We start from the raw sequence: 24895 nt of genomic DNA, 5'->3' as shown, positions 1-24895 counted from the left end.
AAACCCGAAATGGATGCTGTGTTTGAACAGCCGGGAGAGACGGACAAGTACTGGATGGACGACAAACAGAGGACAACAGAGGTGCTGCAGGTGGACAAGGCGTGGATAGAGGCGAGGCAAGGCGATCAACACACAGAGAAACACGTCGAGAGACAGCGGTTTGAGAACAGGACTTTCGCAGAGCCGAGGACGACCGACAGACAGACGGACAGGTACTGGACTGAGAGCAGGTCACAGGACAGACATGCGGAGAGACAGTGGACTGTTGACAGACACACCCAGCGGCAGATAGACAGGAAGATAGAGAGGCAGTGGATGGGCGGCAGACAGATAGACAGGTCGTGGTCAGAGCACAGGCCGGCCGACATGCAGGTGGACAATCAGTGGACTGAGAGCAGACATGCGAGCAGGAAGGGGGACAGACAGGTGCAGGCGCTTCATTTGGCTCAGAGGCCGCTGCCGCCGTACCCGTCCGACAGGACGCCCTCGCCAAAACAGGAAGCGGATCCTCTGAAAAGCACGGAGGCAGTGGCTGCAGACTGGCATCAGCAGGACGCGCAGGGAGACAGACAGATGTGTCCAGATGCTGGCGGAGGGTTTACAGAGGGATGGAGGAGCAGCGGAGGAGGAGGAGGAGGAGGAGGAGGTCGATCTGCTTCCTGTTCATCCAAACCCGATCCCCCGCCACAGAGCAGCAAACCAAACCTGTCCAAACTGAGACCGAGACATCGACTCGAGAGCGCTGACACTCTGCCAGGTACTTCACTGTCACTTTATGTTCGGCAGTTAGGAAAGAGAGACGAAGAGATTTTAGCTTTTGCAAAGAGGTTTCAAGTGCGCTCGTCATCTCACCAGCGTGTAAACAAACAGCAAAGTGAGTGGACAGGCATTTCTTTTTGTTTCTTTGTCCGCAGGGACAGAGGAGGAAGGAGAAACAGAAAAGGATCCCGGGAAGAGAGAGAAAAGGAGAGACTCTGAGGGTCAACCTCCTCCGATTCCAGAAAAGGTTTGTCATCTATAGCCACGCGTGGTTCGATTCTGACTGTAAATCCATTGTTTTCTTCGTCCTCCTGATTTGTTCTCTGTCTGATCCGACACACAGCCAAAGACGTCCTCGTATGTGACTTTTCCAAAAGAGTCAATCAATGAGAGGAACTTACCTCCTCCTCCTGTGCCGCCTCCCGTTAGCAAGCCTGCGTACGGATTACCAGACAGAGCTGCGAGTCAAGGTAATCACCTCTGAGAGCGCAAACAATTTAAAGTGGTGCAGACACAGGACTTCAGCATCACAGTAAACACTTTCCTTCTTGTCATTCTTTCATGTTTCTGATTTTGATCATTTCTTCCCCGTTTATTAGAAGTAGCTGAATGTTGCTCACTATAAAACTCACTATAAAACTTTAAACGGACACCTGTAATTCTCTTGCAGAAAGTCACAAGAAAAAATTGATACTAGTTAGCCTAGCTTAGCATTAAAAGACTGTAAGGGGGGATGAAAGTGGTATCGATCTTCACATCTAACCCTAAACAAGAAAGCAGTAATATTAAAAGACCATATTTCCCTTTAAATACATACATACGTATATATATTTCATGAATGTTGTTCAGGTGAAGAAGGATTGAGACTTCAGGCACCAGTGAAACCACAGCGGAGCAGAAAGGCCATGTCCTGTGACGCAGGTACAGTAAGTCTCTTATGTATCACAGATACTGTTTCTATTCCCCCAGCAGGTTGTTACACTATCTATTTATGTTGTTTAATATGTGTATACATGTTTCTGCGTGTGTAAAGCGTCTGTATCTAACCGTTAATTGTTGTTTTCTCGTCCTCACTGAACTCAGGCACTGACAGGGAAAGCCCTAATAATGTTGAGAAGCCCCCAAATCGCAAACCCCCTGTGAAAAAACCTAGACTACCCCAAAACAGAAATAAGTCACTGGACTTGTCTGGTACATGTCTCTCTCTGTTTTTATTTATCTGTGCTTGTGCTGTGTATGTGCGTGCGTGCGTGCGTGCGTGCGTGCGTGCGTGCGTGCGTGCGTGCGTGCGTGTAATCAAACACCGCTGCATGTGTTCCTGTTGTGGAATGTGAGATTTGAAATTTTTTTGTCTATAAAAAGCTAAAATAGAAAACATAATTATAACTCGGTGGAGTCTTTCCTATATATTTTCCAAATGTTGTGTGCTCACAGCTGAGTAGATAAAAGTGTTATTGATCAGCCTCAGTGATAGATTATTTATTATTTCCTCGCCGGTGATCATTCTCCTTTCCTCCTTTCCTTCACAGACAGCCTCAACTCAGCCTCTGGCCACAGCGAGCTGTTGTGATGCCCGAGAAAAAAAAATAATAAAAAAATTCACCCGCCGCTGTCCGGCCGACGCGTTGTCATGGCGACCGTGGAGCATTTTATCCAACGAGGAAACAAAGAAAAACCCGATACGAGGAGGAGGAGGGAGGGAGGAGGGGTGGAGGGAAAATGTCTCCTTGACAGACATCATAAAAGCATCATCCACTCGCTTCTGTTGAAACACTCACTTTCCTCAGCGTCACTTTCCTCCCTGACTGTGTTTCTGTCTTTGCTTTTCCTCTCTCACATGAAAAAGTCTTTTTGTGGCTACAGTATTTTAACAGTATTTGCTACTTTAGAAAAAAAGAAGGAAAAAAAAAAACCCGCAAATGATCATTGTCTTTCGTGTTGGTGGACGGTGGGCCGAGTGTTCGAGCATTGTGGCTTTTTGCTAGACAGAGACAAAAAAAATAAATAAAAACAAAGTCTTTATTAGAATGTGATTTCTTAAATCTGCAAAGCATTTTTGACTGCTGATACAGTTGATTGCCTTGGTTGACACTTGAAAATGAGTTGCTTCTTATCAGATGAAACTTGATTATTTATATCTAGTTTTGCTTTCAGGAACTGAAAGGTAATATATTTTATAGAAAAAAGATAAATATTATGTATGAGCACCCTCACTGTATGAATAAAACACCAATGGAAAACCACCGTGAGTCCTTTTGTTGTTGTCTGGCTGGATGTGTTTCATATCACATTAAATGTATTATTTCAATTACTCAAAGCAGATATAATTAATATTGTACATATTATTACATGACTATTTATATGTGAAAGGGGTCCCAAGTGTGCAGCTCCCCTCACTGCTCGCATTGCATGTTTTTTTTTAGTTGTTTCCTTTGTGTTTATGTGGCAGCAGGCAGCTGTTTACAATGTAAAAGCTCTAAAATCGCCGTATGCTTCCTGTCAAGCACCAGACAGCAGACATACTTAGCAACTAGTTAGTGAACAAAACATTATTGAAGCATTTAGCAGCTAAACAGAAGGTATTTCCCTCTGGGGCTGGTGGAAAACAGGTAAAAAAAAAAATAAATAAAGATATAATGGGCAGAAGCACGGCTCTGAGTGAATGCTGATGTTGCTCCCAGTCTGCTGGGAGAGGAAACAAACTCAGTCGCCAGAATAAATGTTGGCAAAGCTTGTTTCTGCAAAACCACAGAGAAGTTGAAACTTTAAGTTTCATTATGTTGAAACTTAAAGTTTGTTTAGGTTCAGTTTGTCTTTTGTCACAACACTCGCAAAAAAATGCTTGGTTAGGGTTAGGAAAAGATCGTGTTTCGGCTAAAAATGCCACAAACACGGTTGAACACGTCCCGAGGTTTTGTTAAGATCACTGTTTTTGTGGTCTCAGTCGTTCTGCAGATGGCCTGACTTCCTGTCAATTATGTCCTGTTTGTGTTGCCACAGACAAAGCTCGACATATCCCAAGGTCTTTTTAAAAAGACCCAGTTTTGTTGGCAAAAACACCGCTGCAGATTGGCTGCTTCCCATCAAAACAATCTCTGTTTTGTCACTGGAGATGTCCCGGCTTCCCTTTTTGAAATACCAACTTTTTTTGTCAACTCAAACTCGACTGCAAATTGCTCGGCGTAGTATTAAAATTAACAGGGTTTGGGTTTTTGGAGGGTTTTTTGATTTTTTTTTTTTTTTTTTTTTTTTACCACAAACATCGTGGAAATGGGCCGACTTGTCATCAGAAGATATCAATTTTTGTCACCTCAGAAAGTTGTCCCGAGATTTCCTTAAAAATATCCAGTGGTGTTACACTTTCGAATGCTTGGCAGCCTCGTGGCTTCCAACTCCACCACCCTCCCCTCCGCCTCCTGACATGAAAGTCTGGTTATTACCCTGTAATGTGACCGTGATATGACACGTTTTGTAGACACGTCAGTCTGATGGTACATGTCCTGTGACACGTACCAATCTGAACCTATCAGTGCAGACAGACTGCTGACATTTCATCCTGAAGACTGGGCTGATGTGAACAGGCAGACAAATTTGCAAAATCAATTTTAAAGGTGATAATATGTCAATACCGATGTTTTGGGCTTGTTTGTGCCGCCCCTCAGTGGCTCTGAAGGTTTCCTTTAAAATTAACATCACAATTAATGAAACTAGTATCTCTAAAAAGGGAAATAATTGCCAGGTAATGACTCGAGCTGTACACACACCACATAGTTCCACAGTGACAAGCTGACTGGTTTGATTTCTCTGATCACAGGTGGATGCTAAATTTACTTCCTGACTTCAGAAAATGCCCCTCGCCGGTTGGCATGGCAACCTCATATATTCAGAGAAGTCAAAGAATGTGAGGAAACAGCAGGGGGCGACTGATCCCTACAAATGAAGCACACACACACACACACACACACGCAGGATCTGAGCGGAGCAGCAGGCTGGCATGTTGTCATTAGCAACCGTGCCGTGACCTTTTTTCTAAACACGCTGTAATGAGTCAGATACGACTTAGAATACCACCATCCAGTGAGGAAATCTTTGCAGTTTGCTGAAATGGAGATGAAAGAGTTTATTTATCTTTTTTTCACCAAGTCAGTGATTTTTAATGAGTAAACAGCCTCTGGGGGGAGATGCTAAACAGGTTTTTTTCTTTCTGGCTGACTGAGACTAATTGCTGCGTTCACTAGCTGTTACAAATCCATATTTTGTTATGAAGTCTTCTGAAAAAACACTTTTCTCGTTCCTTCAGGTGCATGCGTGAGCTTCAAATGATCTATTTAATCACTCAGCCACGTTCTTCTTTATTTAATCACTGCATTTTTGTTTTGTTTTTGTTTTTTTTCAGACAGAAGATGATTTAACGACCCGTCCCAGCATCCGCTTTGTGTGAGCAATGAGCAAGTCTCTCCTGAAGCGATTTAACATCACACGTCTTGATTTATGGTGAGATTACAGGCAGCGTATTGGCAGTGTTGGCAACAATGACTTCATAACACAGTGAAATATAACCCATGTGTTGAACTTCTACTCCCGCTCCACCTCAGATTTAATGTGGAATCCACTGCGGTGACTCCTCTGCTGTGGTAATATCCCCTAAATGAATGTGCCCACTGTTATTGATCAGGTGTCGAGGCAGCAGCTGCAGAAAGTGGAGCGAGAACACACACACACACACACACACACACATTAAGCTGTAAGAGCTCATGTTTAACCACATTTTCTGTCACATGAGAACGCAAAAAATTAAGAAGAATGTGCTGGATTTTTGCTCAGATTTCTTTGCCAAAAACGTACTCTCTTGTTTTTGCATGATTAAAGAAGCGCTGTGTAGTTTTTGAGAAGAGATTTCAAACTCCAAATTTTGATATTTGCAATATTAATGAGGTCACTATACATTTTCACAATTTTTTCGATAAGTGAATAAGCAAAATTAGGTCCCCAGAAAACACTGAAGCTAGAGAGGTGGCAGGGTTAAATAAGGTCAGTTTATTTATTCAGATTATTCAGTCATAAAACAACAAGAGTTTGTTTGTTCAGTTTGTTTAGGCATTAAAAAAAAAAAAAAAAGATCTTTCTCCTCCGATTTTAATTTCTTCCCCAAAACTACGTATTGCACCTTTAATCTGCACAGATGCGGGCATGCCTGTGCAAATGTGTGTCATTACCTCGACAGATGTTTTTTTAAAGGAGGAGGATTTTATTATTTGCATTCTTTATTTCTTCACCAGAAGCACAAACTTCTTCTCTAACGACACAAAACCAAAAGGTGATGAGATCGAAGGTTTGAGGAGCACCCACACCCGCGTCCTCACACCTCAAAACTGAACCGAAATCTGTTACAATGAGTGTGTGTGTGTGTGTGTGTGTGTGTGTGTGTGTGTGTGTGTGTGTGTGTGTGTGTGTGTGTATGTGTGTGCGTGCGTCATCCGGCTGCGTTACATACTGCGCCGTATTTCTTACAGCTGATGTGAAGACACATCACATCACGCGGGAGGCACCCGAAACACATCCTACACTTCTCATCATTCTTCTGCAGTTACCAAGCAACATGATCGCATAAAAGGCCGAGGGAAGAGAGGAGCCGGGGAGAGAACATGTGTGGGTAGAGGAGAAGGATGCGCGAAAATAAAAGGATGCAGGCGGTCCGAAAGCAATGTGCGTGATTGTGCTCACACAATAACCCCACCCACCCCACCCACCCCCCAGATATCTGAGTCCTCTCCTCTTCCTTCCTGGTTGACGGAGGATCCAACGTGTGCCGCTGAAACGACTTGCTGGGAAAAGTTCAGCTCATGTTGGAGAGACTCGGCTGTTCTGCACACAGGAAAATCTACTACAAATGATACTAAAATGGCCTGTTATTATTATTTAATCCTGAGTGAGGCTGTTTTAACATCTCCATTCACGCTGCCGGAGCGTGAACAAGCTGTGAGAGTCTGTTTGCATGTGGCTCCTCGCAGCGGGGGCCCCGCTGGATGATATTCATGCCACAGCAGTTTCACGGGAAATGACTCATGAAAGCAGATGACGATAAGATGCGGTGTAATTTAACGTAATTACAACCATGTCTGCAAAAGGTCATAAGTGAGCTGTTCGCCGAGGTCGTCATGGGAACCGTCTCCCCTGACAGGTGACTGCTGCCGTCGGAGTCGCCTTGTGGCCACCTGGCCGCCTGTTTGTGAGACAGAGCGCCAGTCACAGGTGATCAACACGTTACCTGCACAGTGACGGGCTCCGACTCAAGTCACACAGTCGTTGGACTCCGTTCAGCATCGTCTTGATAAGCTTATACAATGCCACAACATTTATTTACATCCATTTTTTCGACAAGATCTTGTATCGATGATGATCAGGGAGTCGAGCTGTGTAAAAGTCCTCTGATGGGTCTTTCTCATGTTGGTCCACCTTGTCCTCCAAAGAAAACCGGATTCTCTCCAAGATTTTCCGGCTTTTTTTTTCTTTACTGTTTTACAGCCAGGGGCGATGAATAGTCTTTGAGGCGTCCCCTAATGTGTTCAGAGTCTCTGATGTGCCGAGGACGATCTGCTTGAGGTCAGGAGAAAACGTCAAAACAACCGATTTGCAGAAGTTGTTTAAAATGTCCTGCCAATATTTGGCCAACCTCGAACAGCGTGACTCTTACCTCACACTGATGACACCTCAGGATTAATGTCGTGTTCATATCATGTAACATGTTCTCCCCGACGTCCTCGGGTATCTCCTCACCCATCTCAAAGTCGAGGACTGTTGTTTGGACCCCCCGCATCCTTTATATGTTCAGTCCAGGTCGGAGGTTTCGTCTCCCTGCAGGCAGAACAGATCCAGACTATCTTTGATTTTTAAACAAACTATAATCTCGATGATCTGATCGTGTCGGTGATGCAGATCTTGTCTTGTGATTGTCGTCGATGTACTATGTATTTGTGCAAATTGCCCCGCGGGGACATTCAAGTTTTACTCTTCTATGTCTGTGAAGGCAGAGTTCAGGCTTTGTAGTGAATCGTAGGAGAAATCCAGCGTCTCTTCAGAGCTGGAAATAGACTTTAGACACAGATACAGCTCTAAAGTCGGCCAGGTGTCGTTTGTAGCCAGGTTGTATTTTTGTGTTTTTTGCAGGAGCTGCTCGAACCTGCCAGAAGCATTCAAATCCCCCGGCGGCAGCGCATGAACTGCACTGTAAAATGTAGTTCAAATCACAGACAGGCAGACAAAGGAAACAATAATGAAAGTATTGTCAAAGCAAGAGATCTCTTCACCAGTTCCCATGACCAGATAGTCTCCAGTCTTAATTAATGAACCTCTTCAGCTCCATCCCACCACGCTTGTAGACATTCGGCATTTGATTTTTTAATACATGTGCATCTCATTTTCATGAGCATATAACAGATAACAAATAGGACCTTTAATGCAATAAATATACATCATAATAACTGATAACTTAACAGTTGAGATGGTGAATACTCAACTAGACATTTATTCAGTCATTCCTAATCCAATAGCAAACATGTTAGTCCTGCATCACTCTGGATTTTAAAACATCCATAACTAATTTCTTCTTTTCATCAAGAGCCATGAAATATTCCATGAGAAATTAACGGATATGTAGAAAAACACCATATCTTGCAGTTTTAAAAAAGTTGTTTCAACCAAAAGTGAACAGGGTTTATTCCAGACTGAGACTCATCCTCCGTCAAAGATTTGTGGAAATCTGGTCTGTAGTTTTTGTGTAATCTTGTTGACAAACCAGCAAACTCAAACTGAGGCTGTGAGGTATAACAATGGCTTAAACACAAATACACTGGATATCTATAGGGTTGTATTTAAACGCTAATGATTAATTAACAGTTTATTAAAAACACACACACACACACCTCCTACAAACATATCACATTTCTTGATATTTGCATTAACACTGTGGGAGGAAATCAACAGATCTAGTTTTTTCCAAGAACAGCTCAATAAACGTGCAAATTTAATTATGAAAACAGCAGAAAACGCCACTAATGATATTAATTAACTCATTAGAATTATACAACAGAACGATAACTACCCGGTGATGATAATTGCTCAAAGGGACGATGCATTTAAACTGCTTTATTATTCCCTTTATTAAATGTTTTCGCTGCTGTGAAATATTGGAAATACAAACAGTTTCTGACACTTGAGCACAAACAGACACAATAAATATACAAACACAAATAAGAACTGATCTTAAACGCCTCCTCTAACTAATCTCTCTAAAGTTAATCTCAGCTGTGAATATATGGATTCAAATGATAAAAAACATTTCAGAAAGAGCGTTTTGTGAATGTTTTATTGGTAAATCATTAAAGGTGCACTCTGTAGTTTTTGGGAAGAAATTCTAAATCAGAAAAGAAAAATCTTAATTGAGTGGTTGATTTTTTTTTGTTCTAAACAAACTAAATAAACAAACTCTCTTTGTTTTCACGACTGAACAAACCAAATAAACAAACTGACATAAATGGACAGCAGAGTTTCATACTAGTTTACTTTGTTTACATGTGGCGGACCCTGCCACCTTTCCAGCTTCAAACAGTGTTCTGGGGACCTTATTTTCCTCTTGAGAACAGATTCTTTATTCAGTTATAGAAAAAAAATAAATCTGAGTTTGAATTATGACCTCATTAATTTTTGAGTTTGACTTTCTTCAAAAAGAGAAAAAAAAGAAACATATTGGCCCTTTAATAACATTGATTGATTATTGTCTCAAAACACAACCTTTGCACCGGCTTTCCGGTGTTTGTTGCCGTAGAAGTTACAGTAAACTATCATAATCTTCCAAAGAGGATGATGACGGAGGGGGGAGAAGAATCAGAGCAGCTATGCGATGAGGGAGGGAGGGAGGGAGGGGAGGAGAGAGGGGAGTGAATTAACAGCTTTAGTGTCATCTCTCAGTCTGGGAGAGGAGCCAAAGTATCGACCACCTTAATCCCTTCATCCTCCTCATCCTCCCTAACCTCCGCCTCTGTCTCCCTGTCTGCTGCCACCCCCTGATTTCCATCTCTCTTCATCTGTGTGTTGTTTTTTTTTTTTTTTTGGTTTTTTTTTTTAAGATTAAAGTTGTTTGTTTGTGCGTGTCAGCGTTAGCGTGAGCTCAGACTTCTTAAACTGCCTGACTAGACTAAAGATTTGTGTTACTGATGAACGTGACGCTGCAGAGGATTTATCTGCAACATTTTTTGTATTTATGACGTCAAACGAGGAGTTGACGATTAATAACGACGTAAGACGCGTGTAATAGTTAGAATACAATACAATTCTCATGTGCATCACCATCAGTGAGAGCCGCAGTAATGAAATGTGCAACTTCCCACGACATATTTAAGGCCCATTGTACCTCCGAATCAATGGAAGTGATATGATCGCGATTAAGTGTTTCCATTGATCTGGACGGGACGGTTGAGGCCGGGGGTGGCCGAGTTGACAGCTTATGTCTACATTACAGATGGTTTATTAAGGCACGGGTATCTGTTAATCGGACACTAGTTTCAGGGGGAGAATCAGCGCTAATCCCATGACTAGCCTGATAAGTCCACTCACCGTGAGACCCCACGTGTGGACAGCACCAGTAAACACACCCAACACACGGCCAGACACAAACACAAACAACGCGTCACGAGTAAGATGGTCTGGAATGAAAATCAATAAAAGACGGAGCGTAGCTTAGGAGGTATGAATCGTGTAATCTTGTCGCTGCACAAGGCCGAAGTCAGACTTAAATGGGCAATTTAGAGCTTAACAGTTGAAGTGATGGATTAGAAGCCTGTTACAAAAACACTGAGATTAGACGGCAGCCAGGAGGAAAAAAGGGGGGAGCGAAGGTGTTAAATGATAAACAATGCTCCTGGAGGCAGAGTGCATATATGTAGAATATTAGCTTTGACTGGAGAGATGAAGATGATATAACAGTATGTGACTTCTTATGATAATGAACGCATCACAGCGGGCCGTCTGTTTTCTGCTTGGATTATATCTAAATTCAATCAAAAGGGAGAGAAATCACAGAGCCGCGAGGCATCACGCTGATATTACAGTAATGTTTCAAGTCACACTGGGTCGACGAAATAATGGCCAACACGTCAGAAGAATTTCAGGGAGTAGTTTGACACGTCCGGAAATGTCCTCGCTGAGAGTTAACCGGGGAGATTTATACCACTGTCAGCTTATAAAGACTGGAGACAGTTTCGTAGTCCAGTGAAACCACGTTGCAGAAGTCTCACAAACAGCTGAAGTGCATGGAGACAAAAACATCTGAATACAGCTTGTCTGTTGTCGTCCAAGTCCTTGGAAGCCCTGAGATCCAAAATGTATTAGAAAAGATGTTATTTACACTCTTTTTAAGTTAGAAATCTTCACTGTAGCTCCTAAAGTTAGCATGTTACCTGTCTGAAGTGGATGGAGAAACTAGACCATGACGCAGGCCCGGGCTCAGGTCCAGCTGCAGTCATACAGTCAGCTGAATCAAGCCCTGTATCGAGGGCATCTGTGGTTCTGACTACCAGATCTGGACAATGTGTGGCCCGTAATTCGCTGCTGTAAGTGGGACAAGTGAGTAGATGTTAACTGAATTAAAATTTTTGGCTGAATTTACCCTTTTCTTGGATGTAGCATCGGCTCTGTATAAACTTTAACGTCAGGCTATACTTAATGAGAGCATTATCAATCTTCTCAGGTTCTGTAACTCATCAAAGAAGTGAGCCAATGTATTTATTTCCAAAAATGTTGAATCATGCCTTTAACTCTGATACCACATTATCAGAGTTATTGACGCTGCAAAAAAAATGAGCCAAAATCAGATGAATTCAAATCAGGAGCATTCGTTAGCAATCCAAAAAAACTTCAGACATGGTTAGTATCAGTATCTTGTCTTTGCGTGATGTATTTCTTTGCCCCTGTAAAGGACTTCGAGCTGCCGTGTGTGTCCGTGTGGTGCTACGGCCCCAAAAATAAACCTGCCTTGCTTTGCTTTGCTGTGGGCAACTCCAAACAAAATCTCCATTGACTCCCACTGTTTTGGAGTAGAGACAGAAATCCCAGAGCAATCTCAAAATCTGGACAAATAAAAGCCAAAAAAAGAGAGAAGTGTTTTGTGTGTGTAAACTGATCTGTTATGGTTGTTTTTTTTTTTCTTCAAGAGCTCGAGTTATTTCTCTCCAGCCTTTTATACTCCAACCTCTCTGGCAGTTTGTACCAATGTTTTGACATTTGTTGACGCGTCGTGTTGATTAGAAAGGTTAGATCAAACAGTTAAAACATTATGACACTTTATATGTCTTTTCCCACTCTGTGTCATTTGTGTGTGTGTAGAGAGTGAAGGAGACAGATCCTCAGAGGAAGGGGGGGGAGTGGGCTCCTCTCGAGGTGAGATGTGTAAGCCTGTTGCTTGTGGCAGAGTTAGACGGGATTAGGACATGTATCTGTGGGATAAGGCTGAGTTGGTGGGACCCTACAGGCCTCCATCTGTCCCAACATCCACGACCCTCCTCGACCCCGTCACTCTCTCGCTTCCTCTGTTTCTCAGGACTCTCTCGTTCACTTGGTTCTTTTGCTCTCTTGTGCTATTTTCTTGCCCTCTTTTTCCCTTAAGAGTCCTCACCTCCGCCCTGCTGATCGGTCTTGTCCCAAGCTTGTCCCACTTCAGCGGGTCCTGTGTCATGACACCAGTTGGCCTTAAGACCCTCACAGAGGATAAAACCTGGATGATGTGAAACCAGGTTTACAGGGGTGATGGAGAGGTTAACTTCCCCTTGAGGGCTTTTTTGAGGTAATAATGGGAGATGATCAAGCTTAAAAGGTCAGTTAACCCAAATCACTAAAACATATGTTTTCACACTCGGACATTTAAGGTTTTATTAGCTGAGGATTTGCCTGTGAGATTTTGGCTGATACCCCAGAAGAGCGGAGGTGGCAGCTTCTTAAATCTGTCCTTGCCCCGATGCTGACCTCTAAAAGGGCAGAACTGACACTATAAAATAATTTGGAGAAATGTATTTGGCTTTAATTGCGAGATTAAGTTGAGAACTGTGATACCCCTCTTATGTGTGGATGCTAAATATGAAGCTAGCAGCTGGTTAGCATGACGTAGCCAGGAAGCAGATGGACGCTAGCTGACTCTGTCAAGGTAAAAATAAGTAAAGGCACAAAAAATAAGCTAAACTAGCATTTGAACTTTTATGTCTGTAAGGTAATGAAGCTAACACCAGCTGCCAGTTAGCTTAGCATAAGTTAAGGACTACAAACAGGACTAGGACAGGCTACTTCCCAAAATGTCAAACTGTTCCTTTAAAACCCAGCTCACAACCAGTCCTAAATTTTTGTAAATGTCTTTATGACATGCTAACTGTAATCATCTCCTCGCTCTAGGTAGCTTAGCTTAGCATGAAGACTGGAAACAGGGGGAAACAGCTAGCCGGGCTCCATCCAAAGGTACCAAATTTAACCTGCACTTCTGCATCTCACTAATAAATGTTATATCTTGTTTGTTTAATTTGTTCATGTTATGTTGAGGTCCTGGACTATTTCCTGTGCAGATTAGTAACTTCCTGGAGTCTCCGCTGGTTGCCTGAGACGACAGGACACCAGGAAGCAGTACAAGGTAAAAGCCTTACTGACCAAATTTCTAATCATGCCTTTACAATCCTGCTAAAACCACTGCCTCAACTTCTGGTTAGCAAACCCCTTACATACAATTTAGTTTTCTTTTTTCATGGTCTAATTTCAAAGTCTCCTACAATGCATGCTTGATGCTTTAACATCTCATTAGCAGCAATAGCCTACTGTCGCTAACATAAACCTTAGAGACCTGATTTACCTTTTAGGCAATGGAGTTTACCGTAAAAAAGCTGCTAGTCTGAAATGAGATATCAAAGACGCTAGCAAAGCAACATAGCACAGAGTAAAACTTCATACAGGTCAAAACAACATTAATATTTATCTTTACATGTTAGAGATTCGGCTCAACACAACAGCACATCAACCACCTGCTGTCTGCCTGAGAGTGACTTGTTTAAAGCACAGTGTCACAGTGATCTGGACTATAGGCCACCACTCTCATGTCTGTGTGCTAATTATGAAGCTAAATCTACCAGCAGGTTAGCTTAGCTTAGCATAAAGCCTGAAAACAAGAGGAAACACTCAACAGACCACATCTAAGCTCAATAATTAGCATGTCTTTATCTCTTTAGAGACAAAAACAACACATTATGGTTTTATGGGCGCTCGTGTGAACTGTTTCTTTGCCGACTGCAGCTAATTCCTGGAGTCCCCGCTGGTTGCCTGTGTCAAATATATATGTGTAAACCTTTTTCCCCAAATGTCAAACTAGTCCTCCAAAATCCTGCCAACCACCGCTGAAGGCCTAAAAATGTATGCCATTGTTTCCAGTGAGAGGAAGTGTGTAGCCTACATGAGCTCAGATAATTTGCGTTAAAAGGCTGTAAAATTAACCGTGGTAATCCACCGCACAGTCGGAGGAACCGCAACCTACAATTAGAACACAAACCAGTACGGCAGCTACTATTCAACTACTACTGCCTCTATCCATTAACCACAGTGTGGGATCCTGAAGTGCCAATTACTTAAATATACCTCTGGAAATGAGGCTGCGGAGGAAACTGCGAAGGGTCTCAACAGGAACACCTGAAACGTGAGCAGCGCTGAGATGCGCCTCGGTGGCCGCGGGGGGACCAATGTGTGCGTGGCCGCAGATGCAGGACGGGCTGTCGGTGCGTTCGCCATGAAGTATGAGGTAAGTTCCTCTGTGTCTCTGCCACTCTTTGTCCCTCAACCCTCATGGGAGGCCCTGTTAGTTTAGCTGCTAAGCTTTCCCCGGAAACACAAATGATGGGCAGATAGAGAGGTTAAAATAGAGGAAGAGAGGAAGAAAAAACTGAATGAAGAGGGGCAGAAGCATTTATAAGTTGTTGTTTTTTACTTTAAATGAGGCAGTGTGTCCTAAATAGTCGTCATATGTGGCACCTCAGTGTAGGTTGTCTGTTTCCCTTAAAGAGTTAAATCCTGTTCGTGAGCCTTTGCGTTATTTCCCCGAGTCAGCGTGTCTGCTTTGCCTTAAAGATTTAGTTTACTGTCCAAATCAGATTTGCGAAGCCACTATTAACTCACTGATTCCTCAACGAGACACCATTAAGACACAGAGAGACTCCGGATTAACAAGTTTAGCTTTTAAGGAGCATCGAGAAACGCTTGTTGTGCATTTCTCTCCTCAGCAGACTTAAATGAGTCCGGGGGAGAGAAGAAAAAAAAACAAAAGAAAAACAGAGTTAATTCACAGATTTTGAGCCTAACTGCGAGAGGCAGGCCGGTGTGGAGACACAGCGGGTGCTAATTTGCGAGAGCAAAAACAAACCGTCTCGGCAAAAATATCGAAATCTTTCAGACAGCAGCAGAAATTCTGCCACTGATAAAGTTTCACGGTAGATAGAAGTTATTAAAATTGCTGAAACTTAAAACATTCATCGTCAAAATTGATTAACTGATTAAAAAAGCATTAGATTAATTACAATGAATCACAGTGTGTGTTCCTGCTTATAAGGTTATAAAAACCAGATGTTTTCAGGAGGGATGAATAATGATTCTGACTACAAAAGTTCAGCTGCACTTTATCCCAGCTGGTTTATTACTGTCGATAAAGAGCTGATTGATCAGTGACTTGAAGCATGAAGGGGGGTCCTGGCATTCAGTCATTACTGAAGCCTGAGAAATTTAAAGAGCCCTGTGTCAGAATCCAGTTTGAAGAAGTTTGTTGTTTCAGTTGATGATCTTCCTTCATAAATTTTGCGTTTAATCAGATCTTTCTGAGCTAACATTAGCTACTGTTGCTCTTCATTAGCAGAGCAAAGAGGCGGCGGAGAACGTGCATGAAGTCACTTCCTGTAGACCCGAGTCCATCACAAAGAGATCCACCGTCCAGCAGAATTAAGCAACTGAAACAGGCTTTAAAACACAACTTAGAGATACTGAGAAGGTCTCATTTTTCACTTCACATTGCAATCTGCTCACATGTGGTCAATTAAAAAGTGACTGATGCGTTCAAATTACAAACAATTGTTACATAACGCCACTTTAAAAAAGTTGCCGTGTGAGTTTGTCATTCCTCTCTGAACTGTAGAAAAGTATATGAAAAGTATTGTTGTCAACAAATATTTATAAATTATGTTGATATATCAATTCTGAATATTTGAAACACGTACTCAGTGATGTAACTTTTCAATTACCTGAATACTAAACAAATAAAATAAAGAAGATAAAAAAAGATTAGAGAAATATTGATAAGATGACTTTAACTTTTTAAGAACTAGCCTCTATTTTGTGTCTCTGCTCTATAATTAACTGTATATCTCTGAAACTACAAGGTGTATTTGAATAATCAAGGTATCGTAATAAAGGGAACACCTGAAACATTTGTTTATATATATTATATATTCTGTGGGTCTGAGTAAATTTAGTTGGCACGCAGCATAAATTAAAGATTTCTTTTCTTGAAATTACAATTTTAGAATGAATATCTGAGGAATAATACAGCTGCAGCTCCCGATCTACAACAAATCATCTGAACATTACCTCTGACATCGAAATGAGAGAGGTTTTTGGTGCAGAGCACTCGGGCAGAACCTCCAAATGTTCCTTTTTTGGCCATTTAAAATTTCTCAGGTACCAAACGATATACTTCACTCATATGTTACCACAGGTGCTCGTGAAGTAGCCCAACGTTGGTGGTCCGAGGTTCTACCAGGCTCGGCCCTCAGTAGCTGTGAGTGTCCACTGTGAGGCAGTGGAGATTCTACAGGCCAACTTGTGCCAACGCAACCGCCGAGACTTTGTCTTACTCTCTGACATACTGACTAAACTTTACTCTTTGGTGAACAAACTGAATCCGAGCTGACAACGTGACACGTCGTTTTTGCCAGGGAGTGTGTGTGTGTGTGTGTGTGTGTGTGTGTGTGTGTGTGTGTGTGTGTGTGTGTGTGTGTGTGTGTGTGTGAATACTGCGTGTGTTACAATTAACGTCATTTAGCGTGTGTGTGTGTCGAGGCATGTGAGTGCGTGAACTCAACTATTTTTTTACTTATATAATTGGACAATATTATGCAGTGTCGGGGGGGGGGGGGGGGTTTGTATCTGTGTGTGTGTGTGAGAGAGAGAGACACACACACACACACAAGGACACAGAAAGAGACAAAAACAGCCAAAATTAATAATTAGAGTAACAGAATTAAAGAGACAGACTGAGCGAGAGATAAAAACAGAGAGAGGAGGGGGGGACATTACCAGAGAGTGTGAACATGCCTGTGAACCGAGAGAGAGAGAGAGAGAGAGAGAGACAGAGAGAGACAGAGAGAGAGAGACAGAGAGAGAGAGAGACAGAGAGAGAGAGAGACAGAGAGAGACAGAGAGAGAGAGACAGACAGAGACAGAGAGAGAGAGAGAGAGAGAGAGAGAGAGAGAGAGAGACAGAGAGAGACAGAGAGAGAGAGAGACAGAGAGACAGAGAGAGACAGAGACAGAGAGAGAGAGAGACAGAGAGAGAGAGAGACAGAGAGAGACAGAGAGAGAGAGAGAGAGAGAGAGAGAGAGAGAGAGACAGAGAGAGAGAGAGACAGAGAGAGACAGAGAGAGAGAGAGACAGAGAGAGACAGAGAGAGAGAGAGAGAGAGAGACAGAGAGAGAGAGAGACAGAGAGAGACAGAGAGAGACAGAGAGAGAGAGAGAGAGAGAGACAGAGAGAGAGAGAGACAGAGAGAGAGAGACAGACAGAGACAGAGAGAGAGAGAGACAGAGAGAGAGAGAGAGAGACAGAGAGAGAGAGAGACAGAGAGAGAGAGAGGAGGGGATTGTTGCAAACAGGGATTTGCAGCAGAGGGGAGAGAAAGAAAGGGGGCAGTGGCACTCAGTGACAGAGTGCTATACACACTCACATGCGCACACACACACACTCACTGTTTCCTCTGTGTCTCTCTCCAAACGTGTCAGTCAACCAGTCAGTTGATTATTTTTGTGTGTGTGTGTGTGTGGTGGGGGGATGTTGAACAGAGCTCGGTACCATCCTTCATCTCTATGACCGACGGTAAGATCATTTCATTCACTTTGACTGTCACGTTTTCTCTCACATCGGGCCTTTATCTTCTCCCCCCCGGCTTTCATTTGTGCTTTTTTTTTTCTCTCTCTCTCTCATGCTTTCGGTTGTGTGTGTGAGTGTATGAGTGTGTGTTGTTGCTCTTTTCTGTCTTTCTTTTTTTTTTTTTTTTGGACTGGCTTTTTGCCGTGACTCTGGTCCACAGCCAGATTGAGGCCTCCATGGAGCCCTGTCACTGTTTGCTTTCTTTTACAATCCATTTTGACCCATGGGGGGGCAAAACTAATGAGCTGTGCAGCAGAGGCTCCAGTCAAAGGTGGATTTTTTTTTTTAATTAGATGTTCATTTTAACTCTAATAACGGTTTTATGTGAAGGCCTGTAATTAGTGTTGGTGGAGGAAACAGCTTTGGTCCTCGACAGCTTTCTTTGATGCAGTCACTCCTGTGTAATGTCGGGAATATTGAGCCTTTCCATTGATACTCTGAGGAAATACTCGGCCTTTTTTAGTTTGGCCAACTTTGTATGAATGTTGTATGAGCTGTCAGATGAATCTTTAACTTCTTTGTCTCATTAAAAACAGAATAACCTGTAAGGTATCAGACTTCATCCTCATCAAACTTTAAAGTGCCAGGATTTGATCTTGAACTAAACAAGACAGAAAAAGAACATTTTTGAAACATTTAAGGCCAACACGAGCATCAGCTAACACATTTAAAACTTTACAACTTTTTTCCACACCTCTGGCTGTATAGAAATATGTTTCGATTCATTTTAGAAAGTCTCGGCCTCTGGATTAAAGTCTGAACCTGTGGGTAATTGGATTTGGTCTCTGAGACTTGTGGACCTTTCTGTCAAAAATAATTAAGCCCTCTGAATTCTTACGCTTCGGTCGGTTATGTGTTCAGTCGGCAGATCTTTCCAGAAATATTACATGTTTTATCTATTGTGTGTGTGCGTGTGTGTGTGTGTGTGTGTGTGTGTGTGTGATTACATTATAGCAGTAACCTGCGATCATTCCAACACTGAGATGAATACAAGACCTGGCAGACATAAGATGAGGCATTGAGGCAATATTTAAACAAACAAACACGTTTTTTAATATATCAGTTTCACATGCTTTCACAGGAGATGAGATTTGGCATTGCTGGCTAGAACAGAGGCAATTTGATGATAATGTTATTAAAAAAGAAACAACAAAATAGTGATTGAACATGCACAGGGCGTAAAGAAAAAGACGTTTGAAGCACGCTGTAAAAACTCGAGAAGTTCTGGTTCGTCTTTGCACCTCTTAAACTTTTACACGTGCGAGTGACACGTGTCAGTGAGTGTGCACACGTTTAAAGGTGTTGGGCTGGTGGGATATGCCACAGATTAGTGTCTTAATATAACACACAAACAGCCCGACACACAGACTCACACACTCTTACAAAGTCAGAATGAGCTTTTTGTCGAGGTGCTTATGATACGATCACATTTTTGTGGATCATCTGAGCGGAAACACTTCCAACAAAGGCAGATGTTTATGTTATAGTCCAGACAAGGACATGAGGTTAAGATCTCATTCATATTGTGGTGTTTATTTGTGTAATTAATGCTTTTTAAGGCTGTATAAATCATCTACTCGCCCTTTATAGATCAGTAACAAGCCACTCATAATATCAGTGTTTGGGTTGCCAGGTTGATGAAAATCCTCCTCCTGCATTTTCGCCAACCTGTAGAAAATGTTTTGTATTTTAGTTCTTCTGAATTGATCAGGAAGTTCCCTTAAATGGACGTAATGCACTTATTCCTGAACAAGTTTTATTAATGGCTGACCTCTAAAGCAATGGTGAATAATTTAAGAGGAATTCCACCACGAAGTCTCACAAACTGCCTCCTGTGGTGTCACTTGAGTCATACCAAAAATGCTTTACAACTCTAGTCCTTGTTCCGTATTGCCGAAGCATCGAGGTCTTATTGATTATTGAGGACGTATTTCAAACTCTTTTTTTCTCCATCTCTCCTTCAGGACAAGAGGCTCAGAGACAAGGACACAGGGACGTTCGGTTTCTTACAGAGGAAACTCACCAACCAGTTGACCCAGTTGCATCACCCCTGCTGCTGTCTATGAGCTGCACTGAGGCGGAGGAGTGGACTGTCCAACAATCCTGACATACGGAAAAACCCTGTTGAAGCTCCACCACAGCAGCAGCAGCAGCAGCAGCAGCAGACAGCATGTCGTCTCCTTCCCTCCCCATGCCCTCTCTCCCCCCCAGCCCTCTGGCTATGGAGTACCTAAACGACTTTGACCTCCTCAAGTTTGAGGTGAAACCTGACACTCCACCGCTCCCTCCTCCATGTTCGTACCCCAAATCTGGCCTCCCCCAAGACCCCTCCAGCTCTCCGTACACCAGCCACCCTCCGCAGGACTCCAGTTTGAGCTCCAGCCCTTACAACTCGCTGCCACCCTCGCCCACGCTCAGCGACGCCCACCCGCCGCCTTCGGGCTCTTCCTCCCTCTCATCGTCATCCTCCTCCATCTCCTTCCCCCTGTCCATCTCCAACAGCTTCACCTCCGGCATCAGCTCCGGCTCTCAGGGGAACGTGGAAGGCAGTCCGGCCCACAGCGGGCCTCAGGGCCCCACCCCGGCCTCCCTGGAGGACTTGATCTGGCTGGCGGCGCTGCAGCAGCAGTTTGGAGGTGAGGTGACGGGGCCCGCCACTTTGCTGGGAGCCTTGGGAGGGGTGCCAGAGCGAGGGGACAGAGAGAGGGGGCCGGTCAACGGATTTCTGGGCTGCGAGGATGCTGTGGAGGCTTTGCTGAACTCAGCTGCTGCAGCTGTCAGCTCACAGGTAACAACCACTTATTTCTATCTCGCGACTCTTCTCTGTCGTCATGAAAGAGTTGACCTTTGAACTTCTCCTCCTCTCCCACTTCTCCCTCGTCTCTGTCGTCATTAGTTTCCAGGTCTTTCCCAAAGTTCGAGCAGCAACCTGGGAGACTCCAGCAGCGACAGTGGAGGTGACATCTCCTGCGCCAAAGGAACAGACATGTGCCATCGCCCGCTCGTCTTCCTCTCATCGGCCCCTAACTCCCTCCCCAACGCCGCACCCGCCTCGGCTCCTTACCCACAACCCCTCAGCCCCCAGGGCCGCCTTCATCACCACCAGCATCACCATCATCAGCACCACCCACACCACCCCATGCATGGCAGCCATCACCATCATCACCACCCACAGCTCAGCCAGGTACACAGGCTTCACTCACCATTCGAGACCAGCTGAGACAGGTTGATAATGACAGCGATGCTCAACAGGAAGTGTTCATCAGTGAAGCAGGGCAGGGTTTTTTTGGAGGTGGGTGGACAGCGACACTTGTTGCATTAGAGGGCTGAGCGGATGGAGAGAGGGATCGTGTAGTGGAGGATTAGGATTAGGACATTAGAACATGGTTATTAATGTCCGTGTGTGTCTGAAGTATCACTCGGAGGATCGCTCTCTACACAGCAACAACAAGTGGAGCTTGAGTTTCGTCTCTGAGGGGGCAAAGTCTTGATTTGCAATGAAAAAAACCCTATTATTAGAAGCCCTTTTAGCACTACATAAACATCTACTACACAGTTTATGACACACTATAATATTGTGTTTTTAAAGTATTTAGGTATATGTATTATTACTTACATGTCATCAATAATCACATATCTCTAAAGGGTATACATAGTATAGACAGCTTTGTTATGGAGTGTTATAAACCATGTCTTAAAGGGGCAGTATGTAGTTCTGGAGAAGGAATTTGATCTAAGAAATGTTATATTTACAATATTAACGTTTTAAAACAAACTCAGAAATATTTATTTTTTCCATAACTAAATAAACAAGCTGTTCTCAGAGGAAAATAAGGTCACCAGAACACTGTTTGGAGGTAGAAAGGTGGCAGGGTCCGCCACATATAAACAAAGTAAACCAGAATGAAGCTGTGTTGTCCTTTAAGGTCAGTTTGTTTATTCGGCCATGAAAACAATCACAGTTTGTTTATTCAGTTTGTTTAGGTATAGAAAAAAAATCTGTCAATCAGGAACGTTAAACATCTTCCCAAAAAAACTACACAGTGCACCTTTAAAAGTCCAAATGCTGCTTATAAATGCTACTTGTTGGACTTCATATGACCACGTGTGCTTGGAGGAGAACGCCATATCTGTATCTGGATGTGGTTTTAATAGGTAAATAAACTTTGGTTATCCATGTTCTGGTCGATCAAGATGTCTGGGTGGATCTCTATATGGAGCACGGCGTGAGCTTATGATAATATCTGCTATTATTGCTGTGCGTAATCCTGATAACTGTCACCCACACTTAGTCAGATTACATGACAGATTATGGGACATGTGGTGCCGAAATGTGCCCCCTGACCGACAGACTCCCAGCATAACGCATCACATGTCCATCACTGTATCACATGTTTCACACATTATATATTTCAGTCTCGTTCTTGGGACAAATCCACATCACACATTTTTTTTTTTTTTTTCCCAGCATGTGTCTCGCTGCCAGTTAACATTGAGCCTCAACATATTCTCTCCCTGTGTGTGTTTTTCTCCGTCTGCTCCACAGTGCGGGTTGAACGATCGCTTTTCTGACGAGCAGCTGGTGAGCCTGTCGGTGCGGGAGCTGAACCGGCACCTGCGCGGCGTGAGCAAGGACGAGGTGGTGCGCTTGAAGCAGAAACGCCGCACGCTAAAGAACCGCGGCTACGCACAGTCCTGCCGCTATAAGCGCTTACAGCACCGCCACGCTCTGGAGTCGGAGAAACATGTGCTCACACAACAGGTACATATGCGTTCTTGGAGGGCTGCAGCCCCCTTTCCCCCCCACACGATGCTACGCCCCTGACTCTCACTGACAAGCTTGATATTTCCTTGTCTTATCTGACCTAATATCACATTTAACCTGAAAAATCTGACATGCCTGATAGTTCACTGCATGAATAATAACAGTAAATAGAAACAATGAAATAGAATAATAAACACAAATGGAAATAAACAAATGAAAACATTTTTGCACTGTGGCACAAAATAAATGTGGACTTTTTTTTTTTTTCTCCCTCCTCAGTTGGAACAGCTACAGTGCGAGCTGACTCGAGTGCTGAGGGAGAGGGACGCCTACAAGGCTCGCTACGAGAAGCTCCTCAGCACGAACCACAGCATCGGCGGCGACGCCCCACCGACCCGCACCAGCAACCCACCTTCCCCGCCCCCCGATTACTTCCTCTGAGTTGCACCCACAGGGAGAGGAAGAAGGGATGAGTAACAAGACCAGCCAACGTGGAGCTATCAATGATGAGTAATCAGACTTGGGGGAAGAAAAAACAAGGACGTGTGTATGTGCGTGTGTGTGCGCGCGCGCGTGTGTGTGTGTGTGTGTGTGTGTGTGTGTTTGTGCGTGAGAGAGAAAGTGAAAGTGAGAGACATTGGCAGGCAGTTTTGGGGGCTATACAACTGTGAAATCCACCCTTGGATGTTTAAAGGGGAATTGACTGTTAATTCATAGTGTTAGACTCTAGGACTCGGCTCTAGGCTGCTTCACGGACTTCATTTTTCACCTCACTGTGAATGATAGTTGCACAAACACCAGCGGAGAGCTCTCTGAGGTCTCTTGCTTCGTGATATCAAACCAAATAAGACAATGAAAACAGGTGGGGGGATGGGGGGCTTTAAAACGTATCATTAGTCCCTTACACTGCTTAGAATATTATCTTTGCAATACTATTTAGCTGCAATGTGCTCTCTAAAGGAGTGGCTGGGGCGTGAACTGTAGTTGTGTTTTTTTTATAATAAGCTGCTAAAGCTGCAGAGGTCTGAGTAGTGCAGTGGTGCTGGATGTGGAGTGGTATGGGCTTGGATAAAGTATCCACGGCATGCAGTTGTATTTGCCAGCTAATATTTTCACAGTTGCCTACCAAAGTGTTGAAGCTCACCAAGACTTGTTATTCTTTGTAAGATGAATAATCATAGATTCAAGAATGTACAAGGATACCTTTCATGGGAATCTTCCAGTGATTGTGCTAAATGAGTAGCGGGGGATGTTGCTCTTGTGTTTTACAAGCAAAGAAATCTACCTTTTTTTTTTTTTTTTTGCTAAAACAGTAAATTGGCAGGAGGGGACTTGCTGTTTGCTCTTCAATAATACATTTTAAAAAAGGGGTTTTTACATACATACAGAGGAGCGGAGCTGGTAGTGTGCTTAACTAAAGCGGCTGAGAGATAGAAACCCAAATTGCAGCAGCAGGCGAACAAAAAAAAGAGTGTGGCATGATTTGTGTGGTTGTGTCCAGTTCTCCAGGCTAGAGAAGCTATTTTCGGGCGGATTCGAACACCTCTGTAACAGCGACGATCACCAAATTAATGCAACGTGCAGCACCACAGAGCTGGTCACTGTGGGCTCGGGTACTGTGGGCTACAGAAAAATGAAACGGTGCAGGGATTTCAAACAAACAGAAAGAAAGAAATGCAAAAAAAAAAAAACAAACCAAACAAATCTCTTCGTGGAGACACCCCTCTTAACTGTCCCATGAGATCAATGCCAGGGTTCATGCATTAGAGCTATTAATTTTGTTTGGGTGTAGGTAAAATAAATTGTTCTTTTATTTATTCACTTATTTATTCAGTATTTATTGTTTATTTATGTACTGATTCTAATTATTTTACTTTACTGGTTTTATTCCATTAGCGTGTATTTTTACTTTCCTACAGTTTATTATTTGATCCAACCGTGTTTAGAATTAACATTATTACACAAACGACGGCCATCATCATGGTCTCCTGCTCCTGTTGTAGTGTGGTTTCATATGCATTATGAAATAAAACAAAGTACTTTACCATCCCTGCCGTGCTGTGGTGTGTTTTGTTTTTTTTTCCCCCCCCACACAGGTTTCACCTCTTTTTTTTTCTCTCTCTCTCTTTTCTTTCCATTCACCTATCTGAGCATCTAACCAA

General features: G+C 43.2%; 2 protein-coding genes across 16 annotated transcripts in view; both read left to right on the top strand.

Moving 5' to 3' along the window:
- LOC119028227 (capping protein, Arp2/3 and myosin-I linker protein 3-like) overlaps positions 1–3002 on the top strand; it is a 40823-nt gene extending 37821 nt beyond the window's left edge. For 6 of the 7 annotated variants that reach the window (XM_037113945.1, XM_037113948.1, XM_037113946.1 and 3 more), the window contains 6 exons: positions 1–757; positions 915–1006; positions 1103–1229; positions 1609–1680; positions 1843–1950; positions 2289–3002. In XM_037113945.1, coding sequence (XP_036969840.1) covers positions 1–757; positions 915–1006; positions 1103–1229; positions 1609–1680; positions 1843–1950; positions 2289–2329 — 1197 coding nt within the window. In that variant the 3' untranslated portion in view covers positions 2330–3002. The remainder of the gene's footprint in view (positions 758–914; positions 1007–1102; positions 1230–1608; positions 1681–1842; positions 1951–2288) is intronic. The other variant, XM_037113944.1, reaches the window with a different exon arrangement.
- Positions 3003–4767: 1765 nt separating this feature from the next.
- nrl (neural retina leucine zipper) lies at positions 4768–24780 on the top strand. Of its 9 annotated transcripts, none has more exons than XM_037113956.1 (10): positions 4768–5059; positions 5156–5253; positions 12419–12595; positions 13195–13257; positions 13362–13426; positions 14384–14578; positions 19933–20756; positions 20865–21152; positions 22515–22730; positions 23013–24780. In XM_037113956.1, exons 7-10 carry the CDS (start codon positions 20139–20141, stop codon positions 23172–23174), a joined length of 1284 nt encoding a protein of 427 aa, XP_036969851.1. In that variant the 5' UTR covers positions 4768–5059; positions 5156–5253; positions 12419–12595; positions 13195–13257; positions 13362–13426; positions 14384–14578; positions 19933–20138; the 3' UTR covers positions 23175–24780. The 9 variants fall into 9 exon arrangements, with proteins under 9 accessions (XP_036969851.1, XP_036969848.1, XP_036969853.1 ...); XM_037113953.1 differs by having other exon boundaries at positions 13339–13426; XM_037113958.1 differs by lacking the exon at positions 12419–12595.
- The last annotated feature ends 115 nt before the right edge of the window (positions 24781–24895 follow it).

The sequence above is a fragment of the Acanthopagrus latus genome, chromosome 11 (assembly GCF_904848185.1).
Source record: "Acanthopagrus latus isolate v.2019 chromosome 11, fAcaLat1.1, whole genome shotgun sequence".
Lineage (NCBI taxonomy): Eukaryota > Metazoa > Chordata > Actinopteri > Spariformes > Sparidae > Acanthopagrus > Acanthopagrus latus.
This window is presented reverse-complemented; position numbering and strand designations above follow the sequence as displayed.